Source organism: Phoxinus phoxinus (genome assembly GCF_949152265.1).
Source record: "Phoxinus phoxinus genome assembly, chromosome: 3".
NCBI classification, from domain to species: domain Eukaryota; kingdom Metazoa; phylum Chordata; class Actinopteri; order Cypriniformes; family Leuciscidae; genus Phoxinus; species Phoxinus phoxinus.
The window spans coordinates 32,887,204-32,900,636 of NC_136878.1; the positions used below are offsets into that span (position 1 = coordinate 32,887,204).

Below are 13,433 nucleotides of genomic sequence, written 5' to 3' on the forward strand. Positions count from 1 at the left end.
ATAGCTACGGACAGACACGTGGCGCACCTGAATCCGGCAGTGGGTGAACAGTGTAGGTTTTGTGGAATGGTAGAAAACTTGGAACATTTGTTTTTAAGATGTAATAGGTTGAAAGGTCTTTTTAGTCTTCTTGATAGATGGTTTCAAGCGTTTGATGAAACATTCTCAGAAGAAGTGTTTATTGGGGGTGTGATGTACAGATTCTTAATCAGAAGGAAAGCGTGTTTGTTAAACTACTTGATCGGAACTGCAAAATTAGCAATTTGGAAGACGAGAAAGAATGAAGGGCTGAATCTTCTTAGTACTGATGCTGAATTAATGTTCAAGAACCTTGTAGCTGGAAGGTTAAATATAGAGTTTGTATATTATAATCTTATAAAGAATGAGGGGTGTTTTGATGATATTTGGTGTCTTAAAAATGTTTTGTGTGTAATTGATGAGGACCAGTTGGTTCTTAATTTTTAATTTATTTTATTTGATGAGTATTTGATGTTGTGAATAATGTTTTTATTATGTAAATAATAAAGTCTTGTTAAACCTCTCTCTCTCTCTCTCTCTCTCTCTCTCTCTCTCTCTCTCTCTCTCTCTCTCTCTCTCATACCTAACACTTCATTATTTCCAGAAAGATAAAAAAGAAGTGCATCTTTACACTTTTTTAGGGGTCATTCATGTTCACACTAAGGATGATAACTATTACTTTATACTAATCGTGCTAATTGAGAATAGTTCACAGTCACACCACAGCTATAACAATAACACTTTTTTTCCCAGCTGATGAACAATAAAACAATTGACCGTTAATCAGAAAGTTATGCCATCTGCCACTTTAAATGAGTGAGCTCTTCATAGTTGGGTGACTTTGTAAAATCCACATTTCATTAAATGTGAAAATTATGCTGAAATTCAAATATACTGTTATTATTATTATTTATAAAAAATCTTTGAGTCTCAGTGCAATTATTTACCAATTAGAAAAGAGTGTTTCAGAGAGCCATCTCATTTACAGGTGACTGCAGTTCAAATCTGTTATTCCAGATCAGTCTATTTTCCAAAATGCCTGCTTAACTACGTAAACAACAGGCATCCAATCCCAGATGCAGTTTACACAGGCATGAGTGGAATAATATATCAACCTGTATGACTTTCTCTTTTCCGTAAAACTCAAAAGGAGGAATTTTTATAATGCACTGGAGGCTCTTTTCCATGAAATTACAGTCAATAGGTTCTGGAGCTGAATCTGTTACAAGACCATCATAACATTGAAAAAAGCATTCTATAACATTTTGTGTTCCACAGCAGAAAGAAAGTTATTGAGGATTAGAACAACATGAGGGTGAGTAAATTAATTTTAGAAGGATCATTTTAATCTATCACTTTAATGGGTAGAAAATGGAGTGAAACAGACGCTGGCAGAGACAGCTCAATGTGCTGCAACTGAAGAAAACACATGCAAATAGAAAAAACACCAATTAAGAAAACATCTTCATCAGTTTGACAACATGTGTGCTGCAAATAATCAGAACACAACCACATTGGATATGTTTGGGAATCCAACTAGTGATGGCCCCGATATACTCACAGCGAAGTTATTTTTCGTTGTTCGCTTAGGGGTAAAACTAAGTTTGTAATACGTGAGCAGCGATATACTGATAGCCAACCTCCGGCGCCGCCCACTCTGCTGAGAGCGACAGTAGATGAATATGCATATGTGAATATGCATAACGCTTTCCTCTCAATAACAAAATAAACACACTCAATAAAATTGAGAAAACAGCAAGCATTTTTTTTAAATAAAGCAGAGGAAAAGCATTTGATCATAGCAACCAAGTTTGCACGAGCTCGTAGCAAACTTTTCTGGAAAGGTTGTTGTGGGCTGATTTTGTTCGAAATTACGTCACATCAGTTCGTTCTTTGGTTTCGCTTAAAGTATATTGGGCCTTTATTGTTCAATGTGTTGGTGTTGACCATAAAAGTGAGTTTTTTGTTTATTTTAACATCCTGCTCGTATGTGCGTTGTGTATGAAGGTAACTTAAATGCTTAACAAGTAATTAAACATGTGTACATACTAGGTATGGTGTTTACTGATTTTGATAATATATATTTATTTTATTATCACTGTCTAATGCATTAAGCCACATTCAGAACGTCACCGAGGAGGACGGGGGTTTCGTGACGTCATCGCGTACAAAAGAAGTCCCATTTCATTGGCTAGGCGCCAACCAATAAAGCGATTTTTTTTTATTTGCATGTGTTTTCTTCTGTTGCAGCGTCGAGCTCTCTCAGCCACGATAGAAACATCTGTTCTGAAAGTACAAGTTCACATACATCACAGCAGCAAATTAGCAAAGACCTTTAAAGCAGCAGACTTTGCTGTATGGATCCTTGAGAGCAAATAACTGGCTAAAAAAACTTGCTGTTTCTCTATCCTAGAAACTGTCAGAACTCCAGACTTCAAAATGACCACTTTATTCTAAAGGGAACTGCTTCCACTTACATCCCCAGAAAATCAGGAAGAAACCAAATGACCAATCAAAATAAGTGACACAGGGAACCACATACAGTAGCATTTGTGCACAATAACGAGGAGTAAGAATGATTTTACAGTCTTACAAAAACTGAGTGGATGAACCCTACCCCCATCCTAACAAACACACTTCCATTATACTGATTGCTGTGAGCCTGGCCAGGTGGCAGATTTTCAAGCTTTTTTAGCACTAAAAACACTTGTGTTCAAAGTTACCACGATATCATCTAAATCACAGTAACATCTGGGGCATCTTTATAAAGCTTTACACAACCATTATCCAAATAGCACGTCTAACACTTTGTTCCAATCTAAAGTGTCACAAAATGTATGCTTTGATAAAGATAAAATTAGACACGGGATGATTCCTGTCATATTTTACAAAACCCGAGTTCTTAAAAACAACGGAATAATATTTCAAGATCAAGCTGAATAATTTACTGTAGGGGTGCTCAATCTTACTGCTGGAGCTCAACTTTCCTGCAGAGCTGAGTACTAACCACGCACGCACGCACGCACACGTTGGGTTCCCATGTTTTATGGGGACTTTCCAAAGACATAATCATTTTATACAGTACAAACTGTATATTATATCGGCTCCCTGTGGCTTTTGAAAATGAGTATTTGATTAAAATGTATTTTATTTTAATTTGTTCATTTTTAAAATGTAATTCTAAATTTGAAAATTATCTCTCTTAATATGTGTCACAACCGCCAATGTGCGACACTCGCCAGCGCACGATTTCTTAAACTTTTCTAACGTGTTGAATATATTTCATGTATATGTCTATGAGCCAACTATGGAGAATTCTAAGGAAAAAAAAGTGTCTGAAGAAAAAAGAACGTTCAATGCTACGTGGACACATTCATATGCTTACACTGCTGACGAGATTGTTTTACCAGTATGCTTAATATGTAATGAAAAACTAGCAAACAACAAACAGTCAAATGTCGCAAGACATTTCCAGAATAAACACGCAGCCTTTGCTAAAAAATATCCGGATGTAGATGAGAGAGAAAAAAGCAGTTTCGGAACTGCTGCGGATGGTTGATTGAGCAAAAATCACTTCAAGAAGTGGATGAGGTCTGCAAATCCAAGTACATATGCTAGTTTTCTAGCCGCTCAGGAAATAGTCAGGCACAGGAAGCCGTTCACAGATGGAGAATATATAAAATAATATTTCATTAAGATTTCAGAACATCTATTTACGGACTTTAAAAACAAGAGTGCAATTGTGCAGAAAATCAGGGATATGCCCCTCTCTGCAAAGACTGCCAAAGACAGAACCATAAAAATGGCAGAAGACATCACCAGACAGCAAATTAAAGGCATCAATTCAGCTGTGGCCAACTCAATTGCCTGCGATGAATCTAAAGACAAAGGTGATATTGAACAAATAGCGCTGTTCTGTCGGTATGTAAACTCTGCTGGGCCACAGGAAGAAATTATTGAGTTGATACCACTAAAAGGCCACGGGGGGAGGACATCTGTGAGGCTGTCTTGAATTGTTTAAGAGCCAAAGGAATAAACACCACCCACCTGATGTCAGTGGCTTTGCACATATGCACATAATGCACAAGGGCTTTGTGGCTTTACTGCAGAAGTCGCTAGACAGAAAGCTGCTGACTTTTCACTGCATCCAGCACCAAGAGGAACTGTGTGCTCAAACATTTCCTCCGGAATGCACAGAAGTAATGAATGTTGTCATTCAGATTGTCAATAAAATAATGGCAAAAGGTTTAAATGTGCATGAGTTGGAAAGCACATATTCTGATCTCCTGCTGCACAACAAAGTCCGGTGGCTGTCCAGAGAGGAGGTGCTGAAATGTGTCTGGAAGAAGTGAAAACTTTCCTGGGCAGCAAAGGGCTCACATTTCCTGAGGTGGAACAGCCAGAGTGGCTGGAAAAGCTACACTTCATGGTAGACACGACAGCGCATTTGAACACGCTGAACACAGCTCTTCAGGGGAAAGGACGCACAGCCCTGCACGTGTTGGAGGAGGTTTTGGCATTCGAGCGCAAGTTGACAGTGCTTGCCGGAGATTTACAGAAAGGTACACTGTCACACTTCCCCAATTTGAGAGAGTTCAAAGAAGCTCACATGATAAATTCAGAGTATTTACAATCTGCAATCATCGCAATGCAAACATCGTTTGGGAAACGATTCTGGGAGTTCAGAGGGGAAAAAAACACCTTCCCCGTCACTCCCCTAAGCCTCGATCCATCCCTGCTGAATACGACTGCATTGGCAGGTGTGAGTCAACCTGATCTTGAGATGGAACTGGCCGACATAGCCGACAAAGACATTTGGGTGTCAAAGTTGGGTGTCCCATATCATCAACACCATGACACAGCGTTCGAAGTTGCCTTGAAATGGAATGCAACTTAAGGAAAAATGTACTGTTTACGTGTGCACCAATAATTTGTTTATTTCTAATAATCAGAGTAAGGTCTTAATCACAGTAAGATGTTTACATGACAAGCAGAACTCTTTGTGAGAACTCAGCACTCTTTCATTTTCATTATTCTGATTATTCGCTAATAAGTATGGTTATACCACACTCAGATAGGCATACAGTATGCATGTTAATCTACTCACATCAAATTCAAAATATATTTTTATGGACGTACTGGATATTATTCGGTGCAGTGATAAACGTCCCAATGCCAGGTTTGCATACGCTGCCGTAGCGCAGAGTGGATGAAGATACGGAGCAGAGAGTGTGCAGTGAGTTGTGTTGACAGAGTTTAGTTTAGTTTAGTTTAGCGATTGGAGAACTAGAGAAAACTTCAGAATAATGTCACGGAGTTTATTCATGAAGTTGTGTAAACAACACACGCCATCAGTATAGAACCGAGCACATGCGCACTTTAGTCAGAGCTAATACTGTGATACTGTGTACAAATAGTAATACTGTGATTAAGGTGTTTACATGCCTGATTATTGCGATTAAAATCAGTGTACGCCACGTAGTCAAATGCAAATATGGTTACTACGATTATGAGCTTAATCGCATTAGTTTGTTAGAAATATTGCGTTTACATGAGGTAAAGTTTAATAGCATTATTGCCAAAATCATAGCATGGTAATACCAGACTCTGCTACTTCACTTTGCTTCGTAGACAGAGTCTGGAATGGCATACTGTAATAGAGAAGTGTTTTCTCTCACGCTAGGGGGCGCTTGTCTGAAGTTTAAAATCATTGGTTACCCGTAAGCCAATCAGATAAGTTTAGTTAGGACGTATGTTATGCGCCTGTACAGCCGCATCGAACCACAGACATCATGCATCGAACTCAAATCTATAATCAAACTTCCACTGTAAACCTGCTGTAAACACATGATGATGTGAGCGAAATACCGGAGTGAAAATGGCTGTAAACGACTTTGGCAGATTATGCGTCGTTAATCTACGCATCCACAGTACAATCACGGCCTCTAAACTTATTTTTGACTGAGTGAAACAAGAAAATATTTGTAGCCAACTCTCAAATTTAGGATTATATCTTTTAAACACAGCCAGTGCCGCTGCTAGCCATTTCGGTGCCCTAAGCATAATTCCTTTATGATGCCCTCTACCCCGAGAAGCTTCATGAGGCACACGCCTCTCTTGCTCGCTCTCCCTCTCTGCCGTGCACGCGCTACGCGGTTTGGAGCACAGTCTCTGTCTCGCGGGCGCGATCACTCTAGATTCCGGAGATTTTAACTAATTCGCGGGCATCAGAGAGCCGCTATCAATATGCGGGAGACTCCCGGAACGCTATATTTTTGGTGCCCCCTCAGCTCTTGGTTCCCTACGCACAGCGCGTGGTGGGAGCGGCAGCACTGGTTCTCCATAACAGAGCAAATTGCATCCCGTGTCTCGTTTCGGTTTTCGATTTCTCTAACCTACAATGTAAAACTCGGCGCTTAGCGTCTACGTCACGGCTCTCAGCCCGCCCTCTGTTCGTTGATTGGCCCGGCCGTCCGAAGGCCGGTGGAAAACTGAAAGATAGGCTGCTATCTCAGACTGACTACAGGAGCGAAATTAAATTAGCGGAAGTAGGAAGTCTGACGTAGTCAGGCTACCAAAATCACATTATGAGGGTGCATGTAAACACACTGTATGTTGTATCAACTTAACAATTCAAGTTGGTCAAACAATATAACAAGTTCTGTCAACTCAAAAATAATAATGTTTTTACTTGTCGATCCAAGTTTAATAAGGTCGCATTTAACACTAAGCTGAGCATTAATATATTATACAATAGTGACATAAAATGTACTTATTTTGTCTAACTTTTGTCGGACAAACTGAAAAAGTTATAGTTACTTTTATATGGCATAATAATTTGCAGATACTCACTGAAATGAAAGAAACTTCACTAAAGAGAACACTAATTATATTCTAATGGTGACTTTAAACAACTTTTACAGCAAAATATAATAAAAAAACACTACATGGTGGTGACTTGAAACAACTTTTACAGCAAAATATAATAAAAAAACACTACATGAGGCTAAAAATGTAACATATTATTTCTAAATAACAACTCCTCATGCTCACACAAATTGAGTCAATCATCAGTGATCAAACTGAGCATGCTCAGCCGCCTGTTAGTTGAACCCCTACCACTAAACATTATTAGGTATTTACAGTTATAGAAATGTAAAACATTTAAAGTTAAGTAAATTAGTTTAGTCATGTTTTTACGATTTTATAAATATATTTTAGATCCCTTAACTCTACCCCCAAACCAAACCATCACAACATTTCTACAGAGTATATAAAATGTAACGGGCAGAAAAATTTACAATGACAATTATGAATATACTCAAATAATCTAAATTTTAATCCAAATATATAATAATATTCCAAAATAAAAATAAAGATGCCAAATCATATTTATTTTCTTTCCCCTCTATAAGTTTTGTTTTTTATTGAAGAACACAGTTCATGAAATTTCTAAAATCACAAAATAAATCATTAATTAATTTAACATAAGATTATACAGTTGCTTTTATTAAAAATATATATTTGAAATGACACCTTATTACATCAGAAAATATATGTTATGGGCAATATTGTTTTGAACGACAGTGAGGTCTAGTCTACGTGTCAGAAAGGTTTAGAAACACTGATGTGAGATATCTACTTACAAAAAGAACATGTATATGACTGATGAAATAGAGTGTGCAAAGGAAGGAACATGGTTTCAGACTCTTGAGTCCCTGCTGTCGGACTGAATGATTTTTCGCTTGTCTAAAGCTACACCTACATACTGTACAAATACAAAACCTGCACTGCACCACAGCATTTCACAGCTCCCTCAGAAACATTCTCTCACTGTGAGGTGCTCTGAAGCTCTAGTTCTTTTACAAACCTGATCTATATAAGGCTCAAAAAGGGAGTTGTTGACATATTAATGCACAATTGTACGTGATTCATTACATTGTCATTATATGAAAACTGGTGTAAATTATTATTTTTTTGGCTAATAATATACTGTTTACTGCACTTATGTAAGACAATTTTTTTTTTTTTAATGACTCAATTGGACATTTTTTTGATATATGTCAAACTAAAAATGAAGCAGACTGCTCAGGTATTGTTCTTATCTTGTATAAATGAAACGGGTTTTGCTTAGGCCTCTCGTTTTACATCTTGGCAGGAATTTATTAAATATATAACCAATCTGAAGCTGACAAATGTGTCATCTGTATTATCAAAAAGCATGATGGGCAAACAATGAGTGATCTTTTAAAGAGAGTTGACCATTTAAACAATTTACTTCTCCGCTTTCACTCCTTGCTGTCTACACTAAGTGCTGAAATAAGAAATGGAAAGACCTGACAGGGCAGAGAAATGTCCTTCGGTATAATCAAAACATGTTATGATGAAGTCAAAAAGTAGCTTTGAAGTCACGTTAGATCATTCAGGTTTTTTGTTTTTAATATTTGGGGTGTTTAGAATTGTGAGGGCAGAGGTGGCTATTTGTGTCGTGGTACGTTTTGCATTAGTCACTATCAAAAGTGCAGTTATTTAAACTTTAAAAAAATTATTTTGAACTAGACCAGTCATAAACTAATTCAGGCATAATTCTGGTACTCAGTTTTTCAGATTATGGACATGTGGGTATCACCATTATCACAACTAGTGTGACGCCGTTGGAATTGGCACTTACATAAACTTTTCAAACTAAAAATGGTGTTTCCAGCATCTCAGAGCGGCTTGGTTCCAACTCCATCTCTGCTCTGAGTTTGGGTAACTTTAACATGTGACATGCACATTTGGAAATTCAACATGCACCAACCATCTTCCCATACTTAATCATTAGAATTCATAAAAATAATAAATTAATTTAATCAATTTAATTAAAAAAAAATTTAAATAAAAAATATTGTAAATTGGAAAGTTTGAAAAAATATGATGTGACATCAAGAAAGTGCCAATGCAATTGATGAGTTAAATGAGTTAATGTTTTAAGGAGTATAGTAACAAGCAATTTCACCCTGATGTTGGAATTTGAATGACCACATGAACATACACTGCATAACTATGGAGCCCCCTAAAGGCACATGGTAATGGAAAAAAATCTACGATGGGAGGAAAAAATATATTTCAATGATTTTGTGTTCGCTCGCAAAACATTTTCATTCCCTCGCAAAACTTTTGCATTCTCAAGAAACTTTGTGTTCAAACGCAATTTTGCAGGCAAACGCAAAGTTTTTGGAGGGAACGCAAACCTTTTACGAGAGAACACAAAAGCATTGACATATAATTTTTTCTCCCATCTCATATTTTTTATCCTTCACCATGTCACTTTAGGGTCTATAACAGAATGTTTTTTTTTTCCACATTTTATTCTGTATTGTGTAATGATGGTAAGAAAGAAAAAAAGTTATTTGACATTCCTATTCATCCTTGAGTAAGCGTTTGGCCTATTTATAGTCTGCTCTTGGTAACTACTGTAATGCCAAGAAAGTAGTGTTGTTGAGGCATTCACTGAATGGATCAATAGAGAGACAGAGAGACATATTTCCTCCTTTCAAGCCCTGGAGGACTCAAAGAATGTTACATTAACGTCACATTTCATTTAAACGACCAATAAATACCAATTAAACTGCTGGCCACCAAAAACCTCTGGACTGTTTCCCTTTAGGGGTTCACAGGTTGATGGGTTTAGACTAGAGATGCACTGAAATGAAAATTCTGGGCCGAAACTGAAAATGCTTTTTAAAAATGTATTTCTTATTTTAAATGTGCTTTTTTTTTTACTTTTTAATGAAATTCAGTCATTTTAATGATAATGAATTTAAAATATACAAACCAATAAAATAAAATAACCTGAGCATGTGCATAAAGCGGAATATTGAGTGCAGTGATAACGGCTAGAGCGAAAGTGAAACCTGAGCGCTGAACACTGAGGTGTGAGCCATTTTTCTCTTTCGGCCAAAGAAAAGAAAATGGCATTTTCGGCGGCCAACATTTCGGTGCATCCCTAGTTTAGACATCACAACAAGACTGAAATTAGAAGTCTGTAGTCAGAATTTTAATAAAGTAATACAAGAGGACCAATGTCTAGTAGAGAGGATTAAAATGTCATAAATACTTTGAATTTTATCTTTGCCGAACGATAATGCAGGAATTATAACATGGCAATTACATTAAATAAATAAAGGTTACACTTTTAAAAAAGTGTCTTTGTTACAATATAATTATACATTTAAGAACTGAGTAATGTTAAGTAACTACAATGTGCTTAGGGTTAGTTTGGTTTGGGGTTAGTTGCATGCATTAACAGTTATTACTTTAGTAACTACATGTAACAAATCTAACAATGACACTGTAAAATAAAGTGTTACCAAAATAAATATATTTCCATTATATACACAATTGTTGACATGCAATACAACATAATAATCTTGGGGAACTCAAAGCAGCATCAAAAAGACCAAAAATCATTTCTCTGTGCTCCTTATAAAAACTATTTTGACATTTTTGCACAACTCTACAGCTCTCCCTTTTCTCATCTCTCATATCAGCTCAACTGCAAACACAAGTGCCTTTGTGCACCATTACCACAGTACACAATAGGGCAATAGGCTGAATGGGTAGTTGGAGTGGATTACATTAGAGGACATCATTGAACAGATATGAAACCAGCCCTGTGGAAAGCTGCATTAGGTCCATCGAGCTTCAACTCACATTGAAAGAACGGCTGTATAGTGAGATGAGAGCTGGGTGTGGACTAAGAATAAAGAAAAGCATTGTGAATGATTAATCTGCCTAACCAAACCATAATGAAAACATCATATTGAGATGAGATTTGCATATAGACTGATATATTGATTTATTACACCTTAATAAGTGATAATGTGCTTGACAGCCTCAAGTGTCTGTTAGTCAAAGGAGATTCAGTCAACAATTATATGACCGTGGTTGTAATATTTTGTGTCAATTGCACCAATAGTAAATTTTCTATATATCCCTAATCATTTGTTAACATGTATTCATTATGTCAATTAGCTTGTTTCTGCCTTAAATTAATACATTGTTTAAAATAATATATAGTTAGCTAACTGCGTGAATATGTAGGCCTACATTTCTGAAATACATAACTTGGACACAGTCACTCTAAACAGATCACTCTAATTTGTAGACACGTGCATTTTCTGTGTAGCTGCTTTGAAATATGTGTATTGTGAAAAGCCTATACAAATTTCATTATTTAAATGTAATACACTTATGCTTGCTCATCAGTCAGTTGGATCCAATATCATTTAATAATGAGATGTCAAATAGAACATGCATTGAAAATGAATGGATGATGTGTATTGATGAAATAAATACAAATTAAATATATAAGGCCACACAGAGCAAATGTGACTATGAAAATACATCAGTTTGCTTTGTTCACCAAGCTCAGGTTAAATCATTTGTCTATGTGCTTCACACAAATCATGATATTTGACTGTCAAACAAGTAGGCTAATTTGACACAAATTAGTAGAAGTTTCTGCTAGTTCAGCCTTCTGAGTTGCGGTTGCATTAGGCTACAACAATACAAAATCAGTTTCATTTCTTAATGTAATAAAGAGCTATTGCTGGATGCAGCACCCTCCACCCTCCTGTCAGTCATATTAAACTATAAACGTTTTAAGTGGCTTTTGTAATCTTTGGATCAGATTAGGCTAATATTACCACAGCATAATCCGGCAGATATGACATTCAGATGATCAAAACGAATAAAGATGCACTGTTGTGATTCGCTGACTAGAACAAAATCGCTACCTTTTACATGCAAGCTCAAATAAACACGAAATATATGGTGTTTGATCGTTTAATCTACCATCGTCATTAGCTCATTTGTTTTAAATTATTCTCAGTGAATGTGGCGCGTGCTGGAGGATGCTGCAGTTTTATTATCAAACAGTGTTCTCTCACACACACACAGTCACACACACGCTGCCTGAAACGGGACTGCGGTACCTTTGGCCAGCATCGCTCTCAAAAGAACCCATCGTCCGAACAGGCACCGCCGAATTGAGCCAAATTTGCTCGAAGGATTTCCTGGCTTCGGTCTTTCCGTCCGGGTCGATTTCGGACGGCGACTCGGTTTTTTTGGCACCTGCCATTCTTCAGGCTCACAAGTTACTAGCAGGAGAGATGGACGGGTACCGTCAGCGCGAGTTCATGCTTCACTTTACCGCGCGTCGCATCCGTAAATGCACCTGCTGCCGGACGCGCGTGTCACGCTCACGACGTCGATGAGGGTTATCACACGACTGAAGAGGCGCGTGGAGTGCTTTAGTGCTCAATATCAAGATTCTCCAGCTTCAACTGCGCAGGTCCGGCTCAGAAGTGTATCTGTACCGAATCACATTAACACATCAAAACCAAGACATCAAGCTTAGCCACACATTTTAATAATGCTGCTGAATAGCATCCTTTTTCCGGTATGAAATCAATGGAGAGATGAAAGGTGAAGATAATGGACTGTATAAGTTAAGCATTTTAGAGGACAGCATAATCGGCATTAAGAAATGTTTTAACAAATTAAACTATTTACTCAACTAAACAGGAAATCAGGAAAGGCTACTAATTTTTTTTTTTTTTTTTAGATTAAATTGCATTTATTCTTTATTGTTGACTAAATATAGGGTTCAAATTAATCTGTAGCAAAAAACTGAGATTTACACTAAAGTATCTTAAATGGGACAGTTTGTGTTCATTTAAGTTACAGAATGAGCACAGAATAATTTTTTTTGAAGAAAACGATGATTCAGCTTGCCGCTAGGGTGTTGTGAATGGTTGATAGTGTATCGCTATGGTGTACTGTGTAGTTGATTTCTTGCCCAATTTAAAAGAGCCCATCCTCAAGTTTCTACGATAGTCTGAAGTGTAGTTTGTTGCCAAGGTGTTGCTATGCAATTGTTAAAGTATTTTGAGTGGTGGTTAGCACATTGCTATGGTGTTCTGTGTAGTTGCTACTTGCCAAAGTTAATAGAGCCCATCCTCAAGTTTCTAAGATATTCTGGTCTGTAGTTGGTTGCCAAGTTGTTGCTATGCAGTTGTTAAACTGTTTTGAGTGGTTGTTAGTACATTGCTATGGTGTTAGTTTCTACTTGCCAAAGTTAATAGAGCCCATCCTCAAGTTTCTAAGATATTCTGGTCTGTAGTTGGTTGCCAAGGTGTTGCTATGCAGTTGTTAAACAGTTTTGAGTGGTTGTTAGTACATTGCTATGGTGTTAGTTTCTACTTGCCAAAGTTAATAGAGCCCATCCGCAAGTTCCTAAGATATTCTGGTCTGTAGTTGGTTGCCAAGGTGTTGCTATGCAATTGTTAAACTGTTTTAAGTGATTGTTCGTGCATTGCTTTGGTGTTCTGTGTAGTTGCTGCTACTTGCCAAAGTTAGTAGAGCTTCTA

At 37.1% G+C, this 13,433-nt stretch overlaps 1 protein-coding gene across 16 annotated transcripts in view; it reads right to left on the reverse strand.

The window, feature by feature from the left end:
* The window catches only part of kcnt1b (potassium sodium-activated channel subfamily T member 1b), a 105,665-nt gene that overhangs the window by 77,055 nt on the left and 15,177 nt on the right, over nt 1–13,433 (reverse strand). For 4 of the 16 annotated variants that reach the window (XM_079607283.1, XM_079607288.1, XM_079607295.1 and 1 more), the window contains exon 1: nt 11,997–12,232. The exons of the other annotated variants lie outside the window; for them this stretch is intronic. In XM_079607283.1, the coding sequence (XP_079463409.1) occupies nt 11,997–12,142 (146 nt within the window). In that variant the 5' untranslated portion in view covers nt 12,143–12,232. Of the gene's footprint in view, nt 1–11,996; nt 12,233–13,433 lie in introns of those variants that run through there. 16 annotated transcript variants of the gene reach the window in all.